This window comes from Lepus europaeus, chromosome 12 (assembly GCF_033115175.1).
Source record: "Lepus europaeus isolate LE1 chromosome 12, mLepTim1.pri, whole genome shotgun sequence".
NCBI classification, from domain to species: Eukaryota; Metazoa; Chordata; class Mammalia; order Lagomorpha; family Leporidae; genus Lepus; species Lepus europaeus.
Window position 1 is genome coordinate 7,155,927 of NC_084838.1, and position 26,997 is coordinate 7,182,923.

General features: G+C 56.9%; 1 protein-coding gene across 6 annotated transcripts in view; it reads right to left on the reverse strand.

Moving 5' to 3' along the window:
* The window catches only part of RALGPS1 (Ral GEF with PH domain and SH3 binding motif 1), a 260,164-nt gene that overhangs the window by 134,263 nt on the left and 98,904 nt on the right, over positions 1-26,997 (reverse strand). For all 6 annotated transcript variants that reach the window (XM_062207519.1, XM_062207517.1, XM_062207516.1 and 3 more), the window contains exons 5-7: positions 18,996-19,079; positions 11,539-11,628; positions 9,154-9,246 (exon numbers count right to left, since the gene is read on the reverse strand). In XM_062207519.1, the coding sequence (XP_062063503.1) occupies positions 9,154-9,246; positions 11,539-11,628; positions 18,996-19,079 (267 nt within the window). The remainder of the gene's footprint in view (positions 1-9,153; positions 9,247-11,538; positions 11,629-18,995; positions 19,080-26,997) is intronic.

The following is a 26,997-nucleotide window of genomic DNA, read 5'->3' on the forward strand; positions in this document are numbered from 1 at the left end:
ATTAGATTCGATGCAGTCCATGGCATGAAACAAACACACGGAGAAACCGTGGCTTTGAAGTGTAGTGGTGTCCCGGCCAGCCGGCCCTGCTTGTACGGACAGAAATCAAGCTGGAGAAAACGCAGCAATGCGAGTCACTCCTGTCTCCAGGAAGGTAAGCTGTGGCTCAGGGAACACGGCTCACCACCACCCTAGAAGTACTACTTCGCACTTCGCATACATTTTAAAACTATTTTAACATTTCCAACCCGACTATAACCATGTGGTACACTGGGTTCTCTTTTTTTTTGGACAGGCAGAGTTAGTGAGAGAGAGAGACAGACAGAGAAAGGTCTTCCTTCCATTGGTTTACCCCCCAAATGGCTGCCACAGCCAGTGCACTGCACCAATCCGAAGCCAGGAGCCAGGTGCTTCCTCCTGGTCTCCCATGTGAGTGCAGGCCCAAGCACTTGGACCATCCTCCACTGCCTTCCCGGGTCACAGCAGAGAGCTGGACTGGCAGAGGAGCAACTGGGACAGAATCTGGCACCCCAACTGGGACTAGAACCCAGGGTGCTGGTGCCGCAAGCGGAGGATTAGCCTAGTGAGCCGCGGCGCTGGCCCACTGGGTTCTTTTAATATAGCTGTGATATCTTTATTGGCTTTCTCATTAATTAGTGAGCTACATAAAACCTTTGCCTACTGTTTATTTTGCATCGCTAGCATCATGATTTTACCTTTTGCAAAAATAATGTATCTTTTAACAGTTACCTACCCACATACACACATTCACTGATCATATGTATACATACAAACAGTACATAATGTTGTAGGACAATTTTCGCCACATATTTCCAATAGTTTTGTTAACTGTTTTTATACCCCACCCATGGCAACTGTGGGAGAGCGCCCCACGCTGTCTCAAGGGTGCAGGTGGAGGTTGGCCCCATTCAGGACCCAGCGAGCCTCTTGGGGGTGGGGCTGGGGGAGGGGGGCGGAGCCAGGCACCACAGGTGCAGCCCATTTGTGCAACCTGGCTGAGCCACACAGGGGGCTGAGCCAAGGAAGGGTCAGAAGCACAGACTCGGCAAGGGAGTCCCGGAAGGCGCCATGCAGGATCTGCCGGGCACAGAAGTGGCTGCAGGGGAGCCGGTGGCCAGATGAGACAGGAGCAATGGCCTGGAGGTGGGGACACCCCAGGAGGCTCAGGATCCACCTCTGGCCGCCTGGCTCTGACCTGGCCGTGGAAGCGCAGGGCCCCAGGATGGCCACTTTGACTGCTTTTTCTGCTTTTCCCCACACTTGAGCTCCACTTGCAAACTGGGTGCCCATCGCGAGTTGCGAGGCATGAACAGTGAATATTAATCAAAGGGCAAAGAATGGGCTGACTGTGGCCGTGTTTTAACAGGAAATTCCTCCGGCCAACCCTGGAGCCTCCCGCGCCCGTGACTCACTGGTGGCGGCCATGGCTGAAAGGCTGCGGCATGTTTGCCTGGGCCGGGAGTAGGTGTGAAGTAGGCAGGGAGTCCTCTGGCATCTGTTGCATGGCCAAAATGCCGCTATTTAAATCCTTGGCACGCAGAATGATGAACTTCCAAGCGCCGCGCCCCCCCCCCCAGGTGAAAGTCCCCTCCCACCAGGAAACCCAACCTCTCTCAGGGAACTCAGAATCCCCCCCACCCACCCACCAAAGGCATCAGTGAAAGGCAGGGGTAGGAACCGGACGACGGCTAAGAATTTGCCAACAAAATTATCATCTATCATAAAATGGGAGGCAGCAAAATAAATACTCCAGCTAACAGGGAGGAGGGCCCCCAGAATGGATACCTTAGTGCACCCCACTTTGGAGGAGCAGTGGGCACACAGCCCCAGAGAGAGCAAGACGGAGGGGGCTCGGGAAGGGAGAAGGCCCAAAGCCACCTGTACCAGGCCACGTGTCATGAGGACCCCCCCAGTAGTGGTGGGTGGGGGACTGGAAACAAAGAGCCCAGGTCCCTGCAGAGCCTGTCTCATGGGGACAGTGGCCCTGCCGGCCCATTCTAGAAGGGTCAGCAAGAGGCGAGGATGGCAGCGGCAGCAGCTGACACGCCCCCGGCGCCCAGCTCACACCTCGCTCACTCCTCACCGTAAGAGGACTGCTCCTCAGTCTCCAGACCCCTCGTCTCCTGGCCTGGGGTCCCCACAGCCACACGGGTGACTCTTCCCACCGGCGACCCGTAAGGCGTTCCCCGGATGGACCGAGGTTTTCTCACAGGGACACCTGGCGGCTCTCTGATTTCTACAGGAAGCTGAATTCCAGCCCCTTCCTGCCCTGAGTGTGGGGCTGGGACCTGGACAATCCTCCCGCGCAGGTGCAAAAACCCTAGCCCCACATAGCGGGTAAAGTCACTGCCTGCCGTGCTGGCATCCCATATGGACGCCGGTTTGTGTCCTGGTTGCTCCACTTCTGATCCAGCTCTCTGCTGGCCTGGGAAAGCAGTAGAAGATGGCCCAAGTCCTTGGGCCCCTGCACCTTGGGCTCCAGGCTCCTGGCTTCGGATCGGCGCAGCTCCAGCCATTGCGGCCAATTGGGGAGTGAACCAGCAGATGGAAGACCCCCCACTCCTTCTCTCTCTCTGCCTCTCCTTTCTCTGTGTAACTCTTTCAAATAAATAAATAAATCTTTAAAAAAAAAAAAAAAAGATAGCATCCTGGCACCCACCATTGCCTTCCTGGAGACTGACGTGTAGCGTCAGACCTGCCGAGCAGAGGGCTTGGTGGAGCTGCGGCTGGAACAGGCCTGAGGCTCTGGGGCAAGGGCAGGGCTGGAACCCCAGAGTGAGCCACCACAGAAGCACGGAGGTGACAATGAGATCACTAGGGGAAGGGGGTGGGCACCTGGGCGTGAACACCTGTGTCCACAGTGACACAGGGGCTGGGGGGGAGGTAGCTGTGAGGAAGGCAAGGAGAGAGTTACGGCGGAGAAAGAGAGACTTTTCAAGACAGGGGCGATGAGCGGCGTCCAAAGCTGGGGTGGTGTCCGCAGGCCGCCGGTGTAGACCTCGAGCAGCGTCCCAGTGGGGCTCCTGGGAACAACTGAGGAAGAGGTGCCAGGGAGCTGCAGGCGTTGGCTCCCCCGCCTCCCGTCTCCTGAGCCAGTGCTCGCGGGGGCCTGAAACACACACCCCATGCCCACCCCTGCCGTCTCAGCACCACTGAGGGGGTAGGGAGCGGAGGTGCTCCCAGATGAGGGGCTCCGAGCTCAGCCCTGCGTGAGGCCCACACGTGTGCTCTGAACTGAGCTCACAGACCCCATGCCCCAGAGGTGGGAGAGGAGGAGCCTGCTCCCGGGTCACCTCCTGAGGCCAGGCTTAGCCCCACCAACAGCTCAGCGTGCGCTGTACGCTTTGCTGCTACAAATGAGTCAAACTCCCTGGACCAACTCCACAGGAAATGGCGAATCACTCTGGGAATGTGCACAGAGCAGACAGAGCACGCGTGTGGGATCACATGTGGGCACACATATACACGTGTGTGGTGCATGTAGAGTATGACTGCTGACTGTAAGGAGTGACTCACCCACACTCCAGGAAATCTCCACGCCCCCCCACCCCCACCCTGTGACTCGTGAATACATGAGGCTCCCCTTAGGATCAGGGCAAAGCATTCACGAGCTTCCCCGCTTGGGCCCAACGCTAGGGATCACCCTTCCTCCCTCCTCTCCCCGGCCCCCCTTCGCCACACATACGGCAGCCCCAGAATGCAGCCCCTATCAGCTCACTGTCTGTGTCCCCGGCACCCCGACCTGAGCTAACATGGCCTCATCCTGCACACTGCCCAACCTCCAAACGACGTTCTGGTAGAAACTTTGTTGCCCCTCCCAGTGTGCATTCCACACGGTGGCAGCAGTAACTGGAAACATTGCACCAAAAGGCTACCGTACACCAGACCCAGTCTGACCCCCGTTTAAAGCCCCTCAGGGCACACAGTGTACAATCTAACTCCTAAGGAGGGCGCCTGACACAGGCGTGAAGACGCAGCTTGGCTCTCTGCTGTGGCCTGGGGAAGCAGCGGAGGATGGCCCAAGTCCCTGGGCCCTGCACCCATGTGGGAGACCCGGAAGAAGCTCCTGGCTCCTGGCTCCTGGCTTCGGATTAGCTCAGCTCCAGTCGTTGCAGCCATTTGGGGAGTGAACCAGTGAATGGAAGACCTTTCTCTCTGTCTCTACCTCTCTCCAGAACTATGCCTTCTAAATAAATAAAATAGATCTTTTAAAACATAAAATAAGACACAGCTTGGGATGTCCACATCCCATGTCCCAGTGCCCAGTTCAAGTCGCAGCTCCACTTCCGATCCAGCTTCCTGCTAGTGTGCACCCTGGGAGGCAGCAGGTGATGCTCAAGTACTTGGGTCCATGCCACCCATGTGGGACACCTGGATGGTGTTCTGGGCTCCTGGCTTTGGCCTGGCCCTGCCCTAGCTGTTGCAGGCATTTCAAGAATGAACCAGCAGATGGAAGATCTCTGATTCTCTGTCTCTCTCTCTCTACCTTTCAGTTAAGTTAAAATTTAAACAACAACAAAAAACTTTTTTATTGAAAAAGATAGGCTCTACCTCCTGTCCCTGGCTGTGAGTGTGACACACCAATCTCTCCAGCCCACTGAGCTCCAGCCAACAGCCATCTGTGGATTCTTCACTTGGGCACCTGCTGCAGGTCCTGGCACCACCATGTCCCTGCCTGGAAGGCTTGTCCCCTCATCCTGGCATGGCTGGCTCCTCGTCTTTCAGGCCTTGACTTCAAGGGTGTCATCTGAGAGAGGCCTCCCCAGAGGGCCACAGGCCAGAGCAGACAGCAGGCCTCTGCACCCCATTTCCCATCCAGTCTCTGTGAGGCTTCTATTCCTGTCCCAGGGCTCCCTGTTCATTATTTCAGGTGTTCAACCAGCATTCACTGATGGCTTCTTGCTGGCCAGACTGGCCCCTGTGTATTCTCCCTGAGTGGCGGGCCTGTCTCCTCTGAACAACTAGAGGCCCCAAGGGCGTGGCCCTGGCATGGAGGAGGCCCTAGGTAGATACCTGATCTGCAAAGTAAGAGCTGTGAGGCGGAGGTCCCGACTAACTGAGAGGTCTTCCTGCTTGGGTTTCTCCGCTCGAAGGGGCCGATATCCCCCAGCGGCCCCAGGGCTGGGGTTAATCATTCAGTCTGCATTCTTCTGGGCCAGCCCTGACTACTCCTGCTTGTGTACACAGCAAGCACTACTGGGGAGCCTACTGTATACAGGCCCGTGCCTGGTCTATGTCCTGTGCAACTCACCCAGATGCCAGCACTCAGGGCCGGGCACGGACAGGCTACTGGGCTGCCCTACCCAGCCAATGACCAACTGACCCTCCCTGGAAGTCCTCCAAGGTCCAGCCAAGTGGCAGATCTGCTCCCATACATATGACCTCCTGCTGCCCAGGTTTCCCCGTGCAACCCCCAACCTCCAGGACAGATCTGAGCGAGCCAGCCCCTAGGGCCTGTGTGCCCGCCTTACTTCCCAGTGCAACCCCCAACCTCCAGGACAGATCTGAGAGAGCCAGCCCCTAGGGCCTGTGTGCCCGCCTTACTTCCCAGTGCAACCCCCAAGCCCCGGGATAGATCTGAGAGAGCCAGCCCCTAGGGCCTGTGTGCCCGCCTTACTTCCCAGTGCAACCTCCAACCTCCAGGACAGATCTGAGAGAGCCAGCCCCTAGGGCCTGTGTGCCCGCCTTACTTCTCAGTGCAACCCCCAAGCCCCGGGATAGATCTGAGAGAGCCAGCCCCTAGGGCCTGTGTGCCCGCCTTACTTCCCAGTGCAACCTCCAACCTCCAGGACAGATCTGAGAGAGCCAGCCCCTAGGGCCTGTGTGCCCGCCTTACTTCTCAGTGCAACCCCCAAACCCCGGGATAGATCTGAGCGAGCCAGCCCCTAGGGCCTGTGTGCCAGCCTTACTTCCCAGTACAACCCCCAAGCCCCAGGACAGATCTGAGAGAGCCAGCCCCTAGGGCCTGTGTGCCAGCCTTACTTCTCCAGTCCCACTTTCCAACTCCATCCCTGGTTCCCCTGATTAACAGGCCGTTCGTCACACTGGCCAGACAGTGGGGCCGTGGGAGCTGGCAAGGCCAGGCTGTCTCACTGGCTTCAGGGTCTTGGGAAGCTCACTGGTGCCACCTCTTAGAAAACTCAGCTTCTTCCTCTGCAAAAGGAAGGTGGTAAAAGCACTGATTTGGGGGCTGTCAGGTCAGTGCCCCCTGTGCCTCCAGCTGCCACCGCCCTGTGAGCCCAAGAGGTCGCAGCAGTCCCAGCTCGAGTGACAGGTGAAAGGAAAGGAAGTGGCTCTTTTAGGGCGACATTTTGATGGCTATGCTCATTGCCAGAAATCAACAGCGAAAGAAGGAAGCTGATCAGCACAACGAATTCAAACAGCACACGAGCACACGTACACCGGGCTGGGCCCCGAGAAAAGTCAGCCATCGGCACGAGGGAGGGGTCAGCAGAGGGAGGCAGAGCTACAGACAGAACTGCAGGGCAGACGGCGCTCCGCCTGCATGCTGTGAGCAGACAGGTGCACCCGGAACACATACAAGGCTGGCACCCACCTGCTGGAACTAAACAGGGCTTGGATAACGGGCGAAGATGATGAGCTTGGCCCTGTTCACGACCCAACGCTTGGCGCCAACCACTGCCCTAAGTGGGGGGGGCTCTGATCTCAGAGGAGGACAGGCAGGCTCCCCGAGAACAGCACCCCCACTCGTGCCCTTGGAGACCTCATGTGGAAACCCACATGAAGGTGTCACCTCCTCCCTCCCAACACATGGTTTGCAGTTGCCATTCCTGTTTCCTGTCCACCTTCTATGCTGGACAGTGGCCACCGGTCACCAGGGAAACAGCTCTGGTCCCAGCCCTTAGGAGACACTGGGGAGGTATCTGACAGGGCTGTGTGACTGCTCAGAGCCCCTGTTCTCTGGCGTATGCAATCTCAGCTCCCCAGTAAATCCTTGGTTCTCCCCAGCTAAATGCTCATGGAGGTGAAAGAGCCGGCAGCCAGCCCCAGGGGAGTGGAGGAGCAGAGGTGGGGGTGGCTGGGACGATCTGAGGAGCAGGTGCCCGGAGGCATCCCGGCTGCATCTCTCCCCGATCATTGGCTACACATTCCCTCCCCAACGGGCCCTGCTCTGACCTCCCTTCCTGCTGTACACCAGCTGCCAAGCGCCAGGCCAAGTGCAGCCAAAAGGGAGGCCCGAGAGCCTGGAGCGGCACTGAGAATCCACTGAGCTCACCTTCCAGGGCCTTTTCTCTGAGGAGAAAGTAGAATAAGCCCAGATTAAAAAGAGGAAAAAAAAAAAGACTGCTCTCTTGTTCTGAGTGACAGGTGGTGAGGCATGGACCCTGGAGCCAGACGCTGGGGCTGGAACCTCGTCCTGCGCCTGGCTGTGGGGCCCTGTGCCAATCCTTCCCCATGTGTGCCTGTAAAGGAGACCCAGGTCGGCCCCTGCCTCAGTGGGGAGCCACCAGGACAAAACAGGTTGACAGGTGTGACGTGTTTAGGGCGGGCCTGCTCCCCTGTTTCGTTCGGGCAGACGCATAAGGAAGCAGAGTTGACTCACAAGGCCTGGAAGGGGGCTGGGTGAAGGAGCCAGGCCTTGGATCGGGTCCGGAGTGGTGGTTCCCTTCCAGGCTTCTGAGGCCCCATCAACAGCAGTGAGGACTCGGCCAGCCTGAGCCACACTTACGAAGCCAAACACAGCAGCGCTGGGTGTTGCTCGGGCCTGGCGCTGCCCCACCGTCCCGCCAGCAGACAGCATCCTCCGGAGAACAGTCGACGGCTTCACTGTTGGGCCCTGCCCTGTCCCCAGGTGGATCACATGGCGGCAGGACCCTCGGCCAACCCCCTCCGTGATGACTCACCCCCTCGGCCCTCACTGACCTCTTCAGGGGTCCCTGAGGGTCCCCATGTTGCTGCCTGCAAGGCCTGTGCTTCCCGGACTCAGTCCCCAGGCGCTCACACAGCTCTCAGCTCTCCAACGCACGGCGACGGCACCTCAGGGATGGCAAACTCACTTCAAAAAGCCTCCCCGCTTAGACAGAGCTGGAATCCCAGGGCTGACGGCAATGACGGAGGCCTGAGGCTTCCAGATGTGCCTGACCTCCACAGCCCAGGACGTAAACACAGGCGCAGGCCACGCTGGCAGGAAGCAGGCCCTGCTGCCTCGGGCTCCCTTCCCCACTGGGTGGTGGCCCCGAGGAACCCCCAACAACGCAAGCCCTAGCCTGGGCACTGCAGGCTGACGGAGCTCGCTCCGCTCCCCTAGGGCAAGGTGGGTGAAGCTGCAGACTGAAGACACAAGGCTCATTTCCGACCACCTGCGACAACACAGCCCCTAAGTGTTTTAAAGGCCCCTGGACCAGCCCCGTGGCAAACAGAGCCCGGACCCTCACACCAGCAGGAAGGAGCCGCAGGGCCGCTGTTCCCGTCAGCCCCAGGACTCGTAAACAGGTCTTGGAAGCCTGGGGCCGTGCGGCTGTGAGCAACCCTGGCCCGGCCAGGAGGCGGATGCTACTGAGCGATGGAAACAGCAATTACTTCCCTTGTGCCGGGCGCTGTGCCAAGCTCAGGAGGATAAGGAGGTCTGAGATATTTTTAAAGTATTTTTACAGGGGAAAAACTTTCCTACAGACTCAATTATATAACGATCAGACTCCACCTCAGAGCCGAAATTACCCATGGCCTCAGAAAAAAAAAAAAATCATTTTTCCCAACACGAGGGTCACCGGTTTCTGCAGAGAAACCCTTAGCTGCGGGGCCAGTGACTGGGCAGCTGCAAACCAGGAGCCCAGACCTTCCGAGGGCAGTGTGTGACCTGCCGGAGGAGCACACGGCCAAGCAGGGGCCAGGACTCGGGCTGCTGAGCTGGCCGTCAGCCGCGACCTGGCAGGTCCAGGAATACAGACTCAAGGGGCTTCTGACCCCAGCCACGCTGGCGCCCTCACTTCCCCCTCTGAGTGACATGGGGCTGTCGTTGCCGACGGAATGAGGATACCCAGAGATGTTCCATTCGCTCCCAGGCTTTCGGCTGTTGGCAAAGTGTAGAAGTTCGGAGAAGGCCTGGGGCCGGGGAACTCCCCCAGCGCAGCGCCGCCAGAACCAGAGTCAGACTCGGGAGGATGAACTTACAGCCCAGGTCTTGGTCAGCCTGAAGATGGGCGCGCTCTGCAACGCTGACACCACAGACATGAGCGAATGAAGGTTGTTGAGTTCTAGAAGTTTCTGGGGGGGAAAAAAGATATGGAACAGATTATTGTGCTGCTATAAACAACAGAACGAAAACACGCTCGAGTGTTACCAAATGTTGTCATATTTATGAAATTCAGTTACACTTAAAAATATCCTGTGTAGGAAATACAGCTCCGGGCAGCCCGACACCAGCTGCTCGCTCTCCGGAACTGTCAAAGGTGAGCCTGCACCTCAGACATGTGCAGCGCGTCACAGGCTGACAGGCCTGGCTGGGGGACAGGAACACGGCTCGGGCTGAGATGTGAGAACATCCTCCATGTTCTTTTTTTAGGTGAATTTGGTCACCGTTCCGGCGGGCGCCTGTGCCAGTAGCAGCCGCGTGGGCCCTCCATGATCGCCTTAGCACCTCTCGCGGGAGCCAAGGGGGTGTGGGCAAGCTCCCCCGTCCCTGCAGCCGGGAAGGCAATGCCCTCGCATCCCAAGGCGCAACCACCCACACCCCTCTGAACCAGACCCCACCTCAGTGAGGACAGCTGGCTCCCATTCCGCCTCGGGCTTGTTCCCCACTGTGGCGGGCAGAAGAGAGCCAGTGCGAGAGAGCAGAACTGCTCTGCTCCTGTTGACATGGAAGCCTGCTAACAGCACTAGGGGCGTGTTCCTCATTGCTGGGAGCTGGAGATGTTTGGGTTGGCCAGCACCTCTGTGGAACCGGAGCCCTGGTCCCGACCCTCGCTGCCCGCTCCACGGCGCCCTTCTCAGGTGGTTGAGCGCTCCTGACCCTCACAGCTGACACGAGGAAGGCAAGGACAGCCCCTGTGCTACGCGCCATCGCGTGGGTCAGCTGCCTATGCCAGCGCCTGGCCAGCACCGTGGGGGTCTCAGCCTCTGTCTGCAGGACTCACCTCTCCCTCAGATGCTGCCTCTTCTACCGTGGCCTCCTCGCCACGTCCCCAGACCCAAGAGGGCTGGAGTCCGGCTCTGTGTCCGTCTGCGTGCAGCCTGAATGCGGGATGGACCTACTTTTCTCTCGCCTCTCTTGTATACCCCAGATCTCGCATTCCCCGAGAGCAGGGACAGTGCTTTCTCCACCCTTGTGCCCCTGTGCAGTGCCGGGCTTGCTGGAACCCCAGCCCACTTTATCTCGTGGCCCAGCCCAGAACAGTCGGATAACAACCGGTATCTTGGGCCAGAACTGGTGCCAACACTTCGGAGCGGGACGCTTCTTTGCTACCAAGGGCCATTTGGATATTGACAACATCATTTGCAGGCCACACAAATCATCGATTTAAACGTTAGCCTGCCATAGATTTCCTGAATTTCAAGTCCCACCTGTGACTGCCTTGGCAGGGCCAGACCAAATGATTTCACTGGCATTATACTGCCCAGGGGCCAGATAGGCCCAAAACGTAAACGTGGCCACTGCCCCTCGCACAGGGACAGACCGACGCAGCCGGCCTCCCAGGGAGGGGTGGCAGAGCAGGGACCGAAGGCACAGAAACCTGACTCAGACTCCCGTGCTGCTGAGCAGCTGTGGGGCACCAAGCAAGGACCTCACCTCGCTACACCGTGCTCCTCTGCAGAGGGATGGTGACGACGATGGGGAGGCGAGCCCTGGCTGTGATGGCAGCAGCGAAGCATCTCTGCCAGCCTGGCTCACAGGGGCTAGGACGGCTGGGAAGGCAGCCTACACACACACAGGGCCAGCAGCGAGCCAGGCGAGCGGAGCTGCTGCCCAGGGCCTGGCAGGCCCGGCTGATGGGAGCAGGCTGCAGGGAGGAGCTGCCTGGACAGAGGGGTGGTCCAAGGAGGCCCTAGGATGGCAGGAGGAGGGGGCTGGTGGTGCCTAGTGAGAGGCAAGGACAGAACCTATTGGGCTAGGGGGCGAGAGGCTGGGGGTTGGGGGAGGCAGGAACATCTAACCCAGGCCTTAAACTCAGGATGGCCCAGGTGGGCGGGCCCTGCTGGCTGGTGACACAACTCTGTAGGGTGCGCTCGCATCACAAGCAGTAGTGTTCATGAACATCCATCAATACCCCCACCCAAGCTAAATCTAAAATAAGAGAATGAATGCGTTCCCAGGGCAGCTGCTGACCACTGATGAGGAGAATGCTGACCCCCAAAATTAAGGGATGCAGGTGAGGGGTGCAGTGGGGGCAGCCAGGCGGGTCCTACAGCTGGCTGTGGAGGTCAGGTCATGGCCCCGCTTGAACCTGGCTCCGCAGGCCCAGAGCAAAGCGACCATGAAAACACTAAGGAGACACACATTTGAGACAAAAATAAATAAATAAATAAGGGAAAAGTAGAAAAAATAACAAAACAGCTTACCTTGGCTATTTTCACAAAATGGCTCAGGATTTCTGCCCTTATTTTTAAAGTCTGTGCTGTTAGAATCTCTCGTACAACCCAAAAACTGACCTGTGGATTCAAATACACACACAAACACACACACACAAACACACCAGAGAAGCCGTTAGATGCCGTAGCGCCCGTGGCACCCTCGCCCACCGCCTGTGGGGCTTCCGAGAGGTCAGGGAGGGAGCTGGGGGCACAGCCCAGGGTGGCATGGGGTTGACAGCCCTCCACGGCACCCGATCCCGCACCGGGCCCTGTGCTCCTGGCAGCCCCCTCCAACACCCCCCATGCTGCCGAGAGAAGCAGGTGCAGACATCACCCCCCAGAGCAGCACGGCTCAGAGGGACCCCAGTTGTGCGGAGACAGTGAATGATGGATGGACAGATGGACGGATGGCCAGACATGGGGATGTGCCTGCTGGCAGGACCACCCGTGAGGTCCACAGCGCCAGCCACGCCCAAGACAGGAAGGAGTCTGACTGATCACTTAAGTGACGCAAAAGCATCTTTCAAAGCCCCAAGGAGCAGTACAGGTCCAGGAACTGGTTCATCTGGAGACAGCAGGTGCCACAAGGGGCTGCCGGCTCAGGTTCAAGCTTGGTCACGTTCCACTTCTGAAGCCCTGGGCTGTGGCTGGGAGCCAGAGAGTCGTGCACCTGCGAAGGACGGGGCCGGGCCAGGACGGGACATGAAGCCGTCAGCCCATTCCCTGCTTTCACTCCAGTGCAAGCTGACAGCACAGCAGGGAAGAGCGGAGAGCCTGGCAAAGGGCGGAAGGAAGGACGGTGCCCTCAGCCCCTAAGCTTTCCAAAGAAAAATGTCGTCAGGGATGCACCAGGGCTAAGGAGCCAGCCCACTGCTGGAGCGAAATGGACTCAGTCCACGTCTCAGAGGGACAGGAAGGGGAAGCCCAGGGCGGGCGCCTTGCTCCCTGTACCAGGCAGCCGCACTACACAAGCGTTTTCTGGGCACAACCACCTGTGATTTTCTCCAGGGCACCATCGGGTTTTCCATCATTTTTCCCATGGAAGTGCCTATGAATAATCTCAGGCTGAAACGACAGCTGGCTAGCTGGGGAAGAAGCTGCTCTGGAGACAAATGGGGTGCCCCAGAAACACTGTATCTCAAGGCAGCCTCATCCTTAGGCCACATCTCCCCCTGGATGGGAGATTCCTGCGTGGCGCTGGAACACGGCAGAGCTGACTCGGGGTCAGCAGCATTAAGTGTGTGGGACAACTCTGAAGCCACGGCATGCTTCAACGGAGCCCTGCAAACCTACCGCAACTTGCCTGGTGTGGGGGTGACAGAGCGAGAGGGGAGTCCCCCAGAAGTCCCTGCCACAGAAGGAGCTCCCAGAAGAGACCTGGAATATGGGGTGCCGATGCCAGAGAAGGCTCTGAGAGGGAGGTGAGCCTTGGAAGATGGGAGTTCTCGCAGCAGGTGAGGCAGGAGCGCGGCGGGCAGCTGCGTGGGCCGGCAGGACAGGTGCTGCGCTTCTGGGGGTGAGGGTGACAAGGAAGGAAGGAGCTGCAGAGGGCGGGCGGGGACCAGGCTGGGGCAGGGGGAGAGGCTAGGACGCCATCCTTCAGGGGTAGCCTCGGAGGCATCCGAGCAGATGGATGGCTGGGTGGACGCTGGTTACAAAGCTGACGTGACAGCCTCGGTGACTAACGCCGAGCCCCAGGCATGCAGCAAAGGGGCAGGTCAGACGGAGAAAGCACCATTTTAAAGTTTTTAGTTCTCCAACTACAAGATGTCACACACGTTTACTGCAGAAAATGAGGGAAACAGGCAAGCATAGAAGACCAAAAACCCGTGTCCACACAGGCCACCAGGAGAGGCACCCGTCTCGTGGCTTCTGTCTTTGTCAGCTGCCGGGACACATTCATCACCTGTCACAAGGACTTCCATAAGTGTACGAATGCTCTACAGCCTGGTTTTAGCAGCTGGGGGTGTGTTGGTACCTCGTCCACCCTGGCTGCCAGGCAGCTTCCCTTTGATAGGCTGCCGTGAACAAACGATGCCCTGGCGCGGTGAGTATCTTTATGTACATCTCTTTGCACACTTTTCACTTGGCCCCCCAAGAGCAGATTTCTGTTATGGTGGGGTGCATGAAAGTGAACTTTGCTTCAAAAGTGTGCACCAAAACATGGCCTTCGACAGGTGCCTGTTGGCTCACCCAGAGGTGTAAGCAGATCCACGTTCCCACACACAGGCCCTAACCAGTCATCGCTTTTTTTTTTTTTTTTTTGACTAAGCCAGTGGACAAAAATGCTGTCTAACTGTTTCTACTTTGTACTCTTTCATGACTATGAAGGTTAACCTGTGAGTGTGTGTGTGTGTGTGTTTCTCAGTTAACCTTACTGTTCCAAACATTGACAAGATCTGCCTTGTGAGTTGCCACACAGGTCCTTCACCCATCTTCCTACTGGGATGTCTTTTCTCTTACTGCTGCTGGTTGATAAAAGCTCTCTGTAGGGGCAGGCATTACGGCGCAGAGGGTTAAGGACCCTTGCTTGGGACACACACATTCCATGAGTGCTGGTTGAGTCCCAGCTACCCCAGCTTCTGATCCAGCTCCCTGCCAATGTGCCTGGAAGGGCAGAGGATGACGACCCAAGTACTTGGGCCCCTGCCACCCATGTGGGAGACCTGGATGGAGTGCCACGCTCCCAGCCCTGGCTTTTGCTATTATTTGGGGAGTGAATCAGAGGATGGAAGATATCTCTCTCTTTTCCTTTCAAATAGATAAATAATTTTTAAAGAGCTGTTTGCGGGGCCGGCACTGTAGCATAGTGCATTAAGCGCTACCTGCAGTGCCAGCATCCCATATGGGTACCAGTTTGAGACCCGGATGCTCCACTTCCAATTCAGCTCTCTGCTATGGCCTGGGAAAGCAGTAGAAGATGGCCTAAGTCCTTGGGCCCCTGCATCCACATGAGAGACCCAGAAGAAGCTCTTGGATCCTGGCTTCAGATCGGCACAGCTCTGGCTGTTGCAGCCAATTGGGGAGTGAACCAGTGGATGGAAGACTCTCATTTTCTCTCTCTCTCTCTCTCTCTCTCTCTCTCTGCCTCTCCTTCTCTCTGTAACTCTGCCTTTCAAATAAATAAAAAATATTTTTTAAAAAGCTGTTCGTGTATTATTAAAAAGATTTATTTATTTATTTGAAAGGCAGAGCTACAGAGAAGTCTACAATCCATGTCTAGGTTTGTTTTTCCTCATGCACACACACACACGATTATGTTTTCATTGTTCCAGGACCATTTGCTGAAAATGGCATCCTTTTGTCCACGGAATGGCTTCATGCCGTCATCAAAGATCGGTGGACTGCACCTGTGTGGGTCCCCTCTGTCCCACTGGCCTGGGTGTCCACTCTTTTGCTTCTGTCATGCTCCTCAATGCACGGTAGCTTACCAGAAAGTCCTGAAATCAGGCAGACTGAGTTTTCCAACTGTGTTCTTCTTTTTCAGCATTGTTGGTCAAGCTAGATCTTTGGTCTTCCCACACAAATTTGACAATCATTTCTTTGGCATTTACAAAACAGCATTCTAGGAGGTTGACTGGGATTACACTGAATCCCAGTGGTCAAGTTGGGAAGAACTGACATCTTAACAATATTGCGTCTTCCAACCCATCAAGGTGGACTCTCTGTCCATTTGTTTAGATCTGCTTGGATATCCTCCATCAGTGTTTTGTAGAGGTACATATTTTGTCAGGTGTATTCACAAGTATGTCTTATTTTGTGGTACTACTGTAAATGGCGCTATTGTTAAATATCAAATTCCAGCTCTTTGTTGCTGGTTTATAGGAAAGCAATTGGCTTTTGTGTATTGACCTTGTGTCCTGCAAACTAGTCCAGGGTTGTTCTTGACAGATTTCCTACGCACCATGTCATCTGTGGATAAAGATGACTGCATCTCTTCCTTTCCGATGTGTGCCTCTTTCACTTTTCTTGCAGTAGCCAGGGCTGCTTATCCCACCTTTTCCTAGACTTTAGTTCTTTAGCATTTCCCTCTCCCCTCCCCATAGCTTCTCCTGGTCTACTGGATGCGACTACTCAAAATCTCAATGTAGGCCGGTGCCACAGCTCACTAGGCTAATCCCTCTGCCTTGCGGCGCCGGCACCCCGGGTTCTAGTCCCGGTCGGGGCGCTGGATTCTGTCCCGGTTGCCCCTCTTCCAGGCCAGCTCTCTGCTATGGCCCGGGAAGGCAGTGGAGGATGGCCCAAGTGCTTGGGCCCTGCACCCCATGGGAGACCAGGAGGAAGCACCTGGCTCCTGGCTTCGGATCAGCACAGTGTGCCAGCCGCAGCGGCCATTGGAGGGTGAACCAACGGCAAAGGAAGACCTTTCTCTCTATCTCTCTCTTTCACTGTCCGCTCTGCCTGTCAAAAAAAAAAAAAAAAAAAAAAAAAAAAAAAAAAAAAACAAAAATCTCAATGTCCCCAAGGCTCTGGGCCCTTGAAAGAAGAGGGAACATTCGCCCTCCTCCCGGGAGTCCGCCAGTGTTCTCAGCCTCCTCCCTGGAGCCACTGCTGCAGGACCCTAACACCTGCTCCCTCCCCTGCCTCACACTTCCTCCCTCAACCTGCAGCTCCCCAGGAAACCGCTCCCTTGCTGCTGGGTTCAAAGCACTCCTCTCTGGCCTGCCTCAGCTGACCCCCTCTGCAGATTCCCCTCCTTCGTGCCACCCTCCCCAGGCTCCTCCTGGCCCCCAGCCCACTACCCTCCTCTACCTCCAGTCCCTTCCCAGCCCTCAGATGTCAGCAACCCTCAGGCTCTCACTGGTGCCACCATTTCTCCCAATTCCCTCTTCATTTTTCCCCAAATTTCCACACCTTCAGGACACCCGCACTTAGGCCGGAGCCTTTCTCTCAGCCCAGGGCTCCCACTCCTCGACACCATTTTTTAAGCTAATGCGACTGAATTATTTACTACACGTCAAGCACTAGGCTAAACCCTTAACATCCACAGTTCTCATTTAATCTCCGGACACCACTGGACGTGATCCTTCCTGTTTCATAAAAGAGGAAGACGAGGCTCAGCCAGGCCAACAGCCAACCCAAGAGCTACAGCTACTAAGTTACAGGGCCACGACTCCAAGCAGGTCTGCTTGATTCCGTGAGACTGCAGCAGCTGCACAGACTCCGGGGTGCCGTGAGCCCTCTAAAATTAAAGGCAAACTTAGGTACCCTGCATCCCTCCGGGGGAAGTTCACATGTGACACTGTCAAGATTCTCAAAAGAACCCATGCCCCATAAAGACTGAGAACCTCTGTACCGTGCCGTGAACAGGCCCGGCACACCAGGACTTGGCCGTGCTCGTCTATCTTAGCCTCTATGTGAGCAAATCCCAAGGGGCTCAGACCCCATGGAGAGTCAGGGAGTCCCCAGGAGAGACGAGGACACTGGCCACTGGGTTTCTGGTTTGGCTACAAGGAACCTTGGACCTCCCGGCAACCTCTTTCCAATCAGCCGATCCTCACGTTCTACTCCCCAACCAAAACCTGTGGGTGAGGACTCCGCGCCAGGCCCCGCTGAAGGCCTGTGGTGTGCCATCTCACTGCCCCTCGTGACACCGTGCGCGAGGCATGAGACATGGTGCTGCTGCTCTCGGCTACAAACTTGGAGACTGAAGCTCGGAGACAGGTGACGCCCTCCCCTTTCTCAGGGGTCTGACAAGGGGGTCTTGTTCTCACCCACCACGGAATGTCTGCAGGAAAGCAGCCCCAAGGGGCTGATCAGGCGGGCGTCTGGCCGTTCTCAGTCCACGGCTCCCAGGGGCATGCGCAGGAGCCGCTGGCCCTGACTGGCCGACGGGCAGCCGAAAGACCGCAGCCCTTTGGAAACACGCGTCTCCACTTCCGGCTCATTTCACCACTGGGTCTGAGCCGGACACAATGCAATTGTTCGCAGAACAAGCCGCAAGCTCTTCGCCAAGCTGACCTGGCACCCGAGTGCTGAGCCGATTACATCAGGGCCCCCTGGGGCTGGTCAGAGGTGGGACTGAGCTGCTTCCCGGTCACATAGTTTTGTGGGTGAAACTATGCATCCCCTGATAGTTTGTGCACATATGCTTTTTTTTAAAAGACTAACCTCAGTTGAAAAGAAAAAGATTTTCAACAGGAAGGGGGGGAAAGCAGCAAAAGGCCTTAGAACTTCACTTTTCCAAACAAACGGTGTGTAGCCCCTAGCCCGGATGCCCGGAGGCCCTTCTAGACCCCCACATCTCTCATCACACAACACCACACTGGTCTGCAGTCCCCAGGCGGGGCCCCCGCTGTGCTGGGGTGGCAGGCCCAGGCTGGAGAGGCCCGCAGAGGCCTGCGAGAGTTGAGCAACAGTGATGCAAAGGACCAGGCATTTCCGAGAGGGCAAGCCCAGCTGTGGAGGAGCCCCAGTGGGGACGCAGGCCCCGTCGCCCGGGAGCCAGTCACGTACATTATGCAACCTCCAGGCCAACGTCCTCGTGTGGAACCACAGAAGTGAGAGTGGGGAGGAGAAACCGGCAGCACCGCGTGGGCACCTGGTGGATGCCCAGGGAGCTGGACAGGGTGCCTCCTATGGGGGAAATCAGGAGTCCTCCCCACCCCCAAGCGGATCCAAGTCTCCAGTCACTATCATTCATGTCAAGAGGACAAGGACCCTCCAGCCTGGAGCACCAGGGGGCCAGTGACCAAACCCTCAGAACTCAAAGCAGCTGATCCAAGAAGCACAGAGTCTGTTTCAACAGTGATTCCAACCGGGATGCAAATTCACCGGGGGCATTTAAGCAGGAGGTGGGCGTGGGCTCACTGCACGTGGATCACCCCTGACACAGGGTAAGCGGAGGTGGTGAGCGGGGGACACAGAGATGCGTGAGACAGGCACTCGTGGAGCTCCTGGACTGGCAAAGGAGGCAGGGGCCACATGGCGACGAAGCGAGGACGCACGAGGGAAGGGCCTCGTGGAGCTGCGTGTGGCACGGAGACCTCCCCCAGGCAGGGGCTTCCGGGGAGGCCCCCCAAGGACATTCAGGCTGAGATCTGATTGGGAGCTGAGTGGGGAGGAAGAATCCTGGGCTGAGAAGACAGAATGTGCCGGGGCCTGGGAAAGAATCAGTGCCGGCGGCGAAAGAACGAAGGCCGAGTCGGTGGAGCTGGAGTGGGAGCAGAAGCACAGGATGTGGGTGGGCCCGGACCCACCACGCAGGCTTCACAGAGCACCTGGCTACGCCCACGGAAGAGGAAGCCCCTCCAGTGACACAAGCACAGAAAAGCACACCTGGATCCACCTGCTTGGTGAAACAAGGAGATGAAGGGGGGGGCGTCCCAGAAGCGAGGTTTGGGCCCAGGACCACATGCCTCAGAGTGGACCGTAGCAGGGCTCCCACCAGGACAGGGGACAGCAGACTGCTAGTCCCACCGACACAGGCAAGGGGTGTTGCTTACCTGGTTAAACCTCCGGGTAAAGGCCACGACATTGGGGGCGAGGCTATGTTTCTCCTTCTTGCTCCATCCACAGCTGGCCAGTTCCTAGGAAGCACAGAGTCCGTTTCAACAGCGATTCCAATCGGGATGCAAAATACGCCGGGGGCATCTGAGTGGAAGGTGGGCATGGGCTGGGGAAGGACTGAGGCCTTGGCCCTCCCCAGTCTAACCAGGCAGGAGAGGAGTCCAGGGTGTGAAGGCGCAGGTGCGCCCTGGACCAAGGGTGGGGAAAACGTGGAAACTCCTGCCCTCGGGCCGGGTCACGTTTCCCAGGATGTCTCTGCCGAAACATTCTTAGTCCCCACAACGCCACTCTGCCAGCCTCTCTGGGCCCGGAAGTCCTTTCTCACAGGCAGATTGCCTGAGGGCCACAAGTGCTTGAACCAGCGCGACTCACCCCCTTCGGATGTGACTCCAGAGCGTGGGGCTAACCTCCATGAAAGCCTAGCTCACGACCACACGACCTCCTCCCTTCCTGGAGTCCAAGCCCTCTGCAACCACAGGCGCCTGGAGTCATTTTGGATTCCTGCCTGACTCCAGGAATCAGGCCGCCCCTCTCTCATACGCCCAAAAGGGAGCAGAGGGAAAGGTTCCTTTAACACCTTGTTCCTGAGCCCGCCCCTCTTCCAGCAAGTTTAGCATCACGGTCTGAAGAATCACATGACCTAAACTGTACCTTTCAGGGAAGCCGGCTCCCGCCCCAGGGACGCAAGCTGGAGAAACAGGAGCAGCCCAGTGGGACTGCACGGGATGCATGAATGCGTCGAGAAAAAGCTGTGCTCAGAGGCCCAGCTCCTTGGCCAGGGACAGTAGAATGCAGGAGAGGCGGTAGATTCCAGACTCCTCTCCCCTTGAGGGAGAAGACCTCCCCTTTCATCTCTTACCAGGCTGCCTTTGTTACGCACCTGACACTTCTCTAAGATCTATAGCGAGAGTCAGCTGCCAGGGATCCCACAGGAAGGGGGCGTGAGGGGTGGGTGGTGGGTGTAGTAAGCATGGACAATGACAAGAACTGTTGGCTGGGCAGTGAAGTCTGAAGTGCCGTGCTGGCCAGTGCATCTCAGGACCCAGTGTGGGACCAGTGTGGGACCCAGACAGGGGCTCGTGGGAAGCCTGGCTGAAGGCAAAGGGCAGCTCTGGCCCCAGGGTCAAACGAGCTGGACGTGGGCGCGCATGCCGGAGCTCACGAATGCAGCTGCTCTCCCTGGCGGCCTGCTCGTGCCCAGGCCATCGCCGACCTCGTGGCTGACCCTGCCAGTGCTCACGGCCTGTGACTCTGGTGCCACACAGCAGTAATGGCTGTGCTATTTACCGATGCGACCACTGCACAGCGGGCACTGGACGAGGCTCTGTGTGTCACCTCCTGGAACTCTCAACACCCCGTTCTCCTGGATGGATACCGTGGCTCCACTGCTTCCCCCAAAGGCAGACACAAACTCCTAGAGATGCAGCATTCACCTGTTCCACAGGATTCTCCTCGTTCTGAAAATGCCGCTTTGTTTCATCTCCGATTTGCTAAGCACCCCTCCCCAAACAGACCCTTGGGTCTTTCTGGAAGTTTGGATATTGCCCCTCTAATGTCTGTCTGTGAGGGCAAAGGCCTCTCACCCTGTGGGTCCCCATGCCAGGCCTGGAAAACCAAGGCTGTAACCAAACAGGAAACCCACTTCATGAAGCAGTCATTCAGGCGCGAGTGTGGCCCAATCCGGGCACAGGGGCCCCGTCTGTGTTTCTCCTGAGACATTTAACAAGCGGCAGGGCCATTAGCGGTGCGTCTGGGGTGTCAGCGCCACAGCTCAGTGGCTCAGGAAAGCCTTCTTCAGGGACAGTGAGGCAGGGAGAACCCCACAGGTCCGCAGCCTGGCTCAGACCCTGGCTGCCCAGGGTGGGCTGCAGGACGCCTAAGAACTCCCACTTCCCACCGAGAGTGGGCCTGATACTCGGGGAAGCGGGCAGAGCGCCCAGCGTGGCAGGCGGTGAGGAAGGCTGCCGGACCGTGCACGCGGCCTCTCCTCTCCCCACACCTAGCCGCCATCTTGAATTATCAACAGAACCGATGACTGTTTCCCCTTCACTTTGCTGATGTCACGCGGGCAGGAATGAGAGCTGGTCATACTTACAACATCTGCCCTGGCTTTATTTGATTTGAACACTTCTAGGACTCTGACTCAAAAGCTTTAAAGTGTAGTTCTCGGGTTCTGACAACTCCCTAGGGGAGCTCCTACGATGGAAAACACATCACAGTTAAGAACTAAGACCTCAGCGGAGTGAAATATTGTGTTTGAGAGGTGCCTTGACTAAACCGAGGGAGCAAAGGACTTGGCACCAAAAGCGCTCGCTTTGAATCCCAGCCCCTGTCACGGCTTTGCTGACAAGTCCCAGGCCAGTTCCCTCTCTGGGCTCCATCACCGAGCACAGGAGGCCGGGAGGCCGCGGCAGCAGGCCGGGGGGCAGGTGCCGGGCAGCACCGGCTGAATGGGTGCAGTAGGAGCGTCCCTCGGGGCTGCAGCCGCCCACGCTCCGCACAGAAAGGATTCTCGCGATGCCAGGAGAAACAAGCCCGTCCTCTCTGCAGGAACCGAGCTCTGGGCCCAGCCTCTTGGCGCTGTCCCGCTCCTGTGTTTGGCCTTACAGGATTACAGGAGATTCCATCTGTGTGGAGTGGGTTTGGAAAATGTGAAGTAATAGAACAAAACTCTTCCAGTCACTAATGCCTGCAAAAGGTCCACACTACGGAACGGATCTGACTGTAATTAAGTTAAAATGGACCAGAGAAGGGAGACCGGGCTTTGGGCTGAGACCCACGGAGCCTGGTGGCTCTGTTCCCTGGGTGAGCCTGTGAGCTTCCTCGGGGAGCCGGGGCCCCGTCTCGCCCAGGCTGGCCCTGGCCCTGAGTTCCAGGCTGAGGTCCTGGACGTGCAGAGAGATTAGAGCCTGCACAGTCCTCTGCCGGCCTCTTCGCCTCTCCCTGTCACGTGGACGTTCCCGGGCTCGCTGGGGAAAACACTTCCTGCCACCACACTGATGAATCTCCCACATCCTGCGCCTCCCCTCCGGCTTTAATGGAAGGGAGACCCTCCCGCCTCCAGGGCCCACCTGCCCCGGGGCCCCTTCCCACGCCTGCCCCTGGGCCCCTTCCCACGCCTCGGCCTCTGCTCCAGAGCCTCTTCTGACCCCACATCTCCAGAGTCCTCCTCTCCCACTAACAACAGTGACCACTGACGCCGTTCTCCAACACCGCGCACGCCCGTCTCCCCCTCCTGCACGCGCCACTTCTCCAAGGTGAAGCTCCCGAGCTCACCTCCCTCTCCCCGACCTTCCCTGCCCCGAAGCCGCTCTTTCCTCTGCCCACCACTTCCCGACGAGGAAGCCAGTGGCCCGTGGCCACCCACCCGCGCCTAGGCTGAGTCTGTGCCTCTGTCCTGGCCTCTGCACGCTGCGTCTGGCTGTCTGCCCACCGCCCAGGCCCTCGCGCTTGGTCGCACTGTCCAGCTGTTCTTTGCTTTCCTAACACATCCTTCCAACCCCCACCAAAATCTGCCCAGGGTCATCTTCTACATTCGTATTTCTCCCAGGCCGTGGTTCCACCCACCTACCTACATCCAGCCTGTGTTTCTGTCCTAAGCTGCAGGCCAGGCGCCCAGCTACCCCCTGACCACACCTTCCGTGGCATCCCACGGGCACCTTGCGATCAGCAGGCCCAGAACCAAAAGGAGGCCCGGGCAGCAGATGACTTAGACAAACGACAACTCGCGATTCATTGGGACGCTCACTCTGACAGGAGAATGTTTATTACAAACACACTGTCAACGGGAGAAACATTCCCTAGCTGGCACAAAACCAAGTTGGTCTTATACCCACCGGCATGCATACCATGGGGACTGCAAAAGCCAACACTGGCTGCAGCTCACCGGAAGCTTCTCGGGGCCAGGAGGCTGCCCCACCGGCTGCCGGCTCCGTGCTCAGGGGCCTGAGAAAGGCCCGACCCTGACTGCGCCTGGGCTCAATGAGGTCAGCCCTGGAAAACGAAACCTGGGCAGTGGTGACACGCCCTCCCTGAAGACCCCCACGGCGGCCAGGCCGTCGGAAGCCGGCGCCAACGCACAGTCCTTTCCACATGTGTGATTATTTCTGACCGCTGTGTGCTCCAAATCACGTTCATCTAACCGTCCACGTGGAAAACACAGCACTGCACAGAGGAGCCACTGACTCAGATCTTGGGGCTGCCACCAGGTGGACAGTGGCCAGCGGCGCCACGTCCCCAGCACGCTCCACAGCGGCCTCTTCCTGGTCCTCCCTCTACCTCTCCCGCTGCTCCCCTGGGAGGAGGAAATCGGCCGCTGGGTTCACCCTGGAGCCAGCTGCAGAAGAACTGGTGGCCGAGGCGGGAGGCTGCGTGATGGGGTGCGCTCTCACTGAGGCATCCTGGGGCCAGACTGACGACAGGGCTAACAACAGGCAAATCATACAGGGACTCTATGTTTCCAGTCCTTGTAGCCCACAAGGAGTCATCATCACTAGGGTGCCCGACACCCACACCCTCCTGTTGTGCGGGGGAGGGGTTTGTGTCAGAGTCCCTGTGGGAACCTCCGATCCTGGGCCTGGCACTGGGGCTGGCTCTGGTATCAGAGTGAGCTGAGGGGCCAGTGCTGTGGCATAGTGGGTAAAGTTGCCACCGCAGTGCAAGCATATGTGGGTGCCGGTTCACATCCTGGCTGCTCCCCTTCCGATCCAGCTCTCTGCTATGCCTGGGAAATCAACAGAAGATGGCCCAAGTGCTTGGGTCCCTGCACCTGTGTGGAGACCTGGAAGAAGCTCCTGGCTCCTGGCTTTGGATCAGCCCAGCTCTGGCCGTTGCAGCCATCTGGGGAGTGAACCAGTGGATGTTAGACCTCTCCTCCCTCTCTCTCTCTCTCTCCCTTCCTCCCTCCCTTCTCCCCTCCCTCCCTCCCTCTCTCTCTCTCTCTCTCTGCCTCTCTATAACTCTGCCTTTCAAATAAATAAATATATCTTTAAAAAAAGAAAAAAGGTGAGCTGAGGGCACAAAGTTTCATAAAGAGAGGCCATGGAGTGAGACAGTGGAGAGGTCAGACACTCGCCGACCCCGGCCGTCCCAGGGCCCACTCTGCAGCTGCACAAGCCTGGCCATGACACTTAAACTCAGCACCTGACCCTCCTCATCCGGAGAGCGGCCTCAGTAATATTATCTGGGGACGGAATGGGAGATCTCTGTCTGTCTGTTTCTCTCTCCTCTCCTCTCCTCCTCTTCCTCTCTCTTGCCCCTGTCCCCGCTTCAAAAAAAAATGTTTTTTAATTTCAAGCCTTATTTCTCTATTTAAAAGGCAGAGTGACAGAGAAATAGAGAGAGAGATTGGGGCCAGCGCTGTGGTGCGGCGGGTTAACACCCTGGCCTGAAGCACTGGCATCCATGTGGTCACAGGTTCTAGTCCCGGCTGCTCCACTTCCGATCCAGCTCTCTGCTATGGGAAAGCAGTAGAAGATGGCCCAAGTCCTTGGGCCCCTGCACCCTCATGGGATGCCAGGAAGAAGCTCCTGGCTCCTGGCTTCAGATCAGCACGGCTCCAGCCGTTGCAGCCAATTGGAGAGTGAACCAGCGGATGGAAGGCCCCTCTCTCTCTGCCTCTCCTCTCTCTGTGTAACTCTGACTTTCAAATAAATAAATAAATCTTTAAAAGAGAGAGAGAGAGAGAGAGAGAGAGATCTTCCATCTGCAGCCAGGACTTCAACCAATGTCCATATGGGATGCTGGCACCCATATGGCAGCGGCTTCACTCATTATGCCACATTGCCACTCCACCAATAAAAATTTTGAAAAAGAAGAAGTTAAGGACAAAAAGTTAACAGTGGGAGAGAAAAGGCAATTACAAACTCCAGGAATAACTAAAGCCGAGGGACTTCTGTTTGTATACATGTATGTGTACTATATAAATGTAAGTAAATTCAGATAGTAATATATTTAACATATACTTAAATATTACCTATTTTTTAAAAAAATATTTACTTTTGGGCCGGCGCCGTGGCTCAACAGGCTAATCCTCCGCCTTGCGGCACCGGCACACCGGGTTCTAGTCCCGGTCGGGGCACCGATCCTGTCCCGGTTGCCCCTCTTCCAGGCCAGCTCTCTGCTATGGCCCGGGAAGGCAGTGGAGGATGGCCCAAGTGCTTGGGTCCTGCACCCCATGGGAGACCAGGAGAAGCACCTGGCTCCTGCCATCGGAACAGCGCGGTGCGCCGGCCGCAGCGCGCTACCGCGGCGGCCATTGGAGGGTGAACCAACGGCAAAAGGAAGACCTTTCTCTCTGTCTCTCTCTCTCACTGTCCACTCTGCCTGTCAAAAAAAAAAAAAATTTACTTTTGTTTATTTGAAGGACAAGTGACACAGAGAGAGGAAGAGAGACAGAAAGACATCTTCCATTTATTGGTTCATTCCCCAAATGGCCATGATGGGTAGGGCTCAGCCGGGTATGGCTAAAGCAAAGAGCTGGGAACATCACTCAGATCTCCCATGTAGATGGCAGAGGCCCAAGTACTTGGACCATCTTCTGCTGCTTTCTCAGACCATTAGCAAGGAGCTGGATTAGAAGCGAAGCAGCCAGGACTCAAATGGGTGCTGTGATGTGGGATGCTGGCGTTGCAGGCTGAAGCTTAGCCTGCTGAGCCCAGCATTGGGCCCCATCTATTTTTTTTTTAAAGATTTTTTTATTTATTTGAAAAACAGAGTTACAGAGAGGTAGTAACAGAGAGAGGTCTTCCATCCGATGGTTCACTCCCCAGATGGCCGCAACGGCCAGAGCTGCGCCAATCCGAAGCCAGGAGCCAGGAGCTTCCTCCAGGTCTCCCACGTGCGTGCAGGGGCCCAAGAGCTTGGACCATCTCCTACTGCTTTCCCAGGCCACAGCAGAGAGCTGGATCGGAAGTGGAGCAGCCGGGACTCAAACCAGTCCCCATATGGGATGCCGGCACTTCAGGCTAGGGCTTTAACCTACTGCACCTTAGTGCCAGCCTCATGGCCCCCATATATTTTAATATTTGTATATACCTATAAATGTCTCACACATATAAATTTTATCTATTTTAATATCTGTATATGTTTGCATATTACATATATATATATATACATATATATATATATATGAATGATATCATGCAACTGATAGGCTGAAAGGAAGGAGAACCTACAGTCCTTGACCTGACCTTTGGAATGGCTGAGGGTCAGTAGAGCATTGAGTCCATCCCGCACTAAGTCATGCACCACGGGGATAACGGATCCACCTGCACACGTGTGGCCTGCACCAAGCCACGTACCACAACAACAATGGATGGATCTGCCCACGTGTGGCCTGCACCGAGCCACGTACCACAACAACAATGGATGGATCTGCCCTCACGTGGCCTGCACCAAGCCACGTACCACAACAACAATGGATGGATATACCCACATGTGGCCTGCACCAAGCCACGTACCACAACAACAATGGATGGATCTGCCCTCACGTGGCCTGCACCAAGCCACGTACCACGACAACAATGGATGGATCTGCCCTCACGTGGCCTGCACCAAGCCACGTACCACAACAATGGATGGATATACCCACATGTGGCCTGCACCAAGCCTCGTACCACAACAACAATGGATGGATCTGCCCTCACGTGGCCTGCACCAAGCCACGTACCACAACAACAATGGATGGATCTGCCCTCACGTGGCCTGCACCAAGCCACGTACCACAACAACAATGGATGGATCTACCCTCACGTGGCCTGCACCAAGCCACGTACCACAACAACAATGGATGGATCTGCCCTCACGTGGCCTGCACCAAGCCACGTACCACAACAACAATGGATGGATCTACCCTCACGTGGCCTGCACCAAGCCACGTACCACAACAACAATGGATGGATCTGCCCACGTGTGGCCTGCACCGAGCCATGTACCACA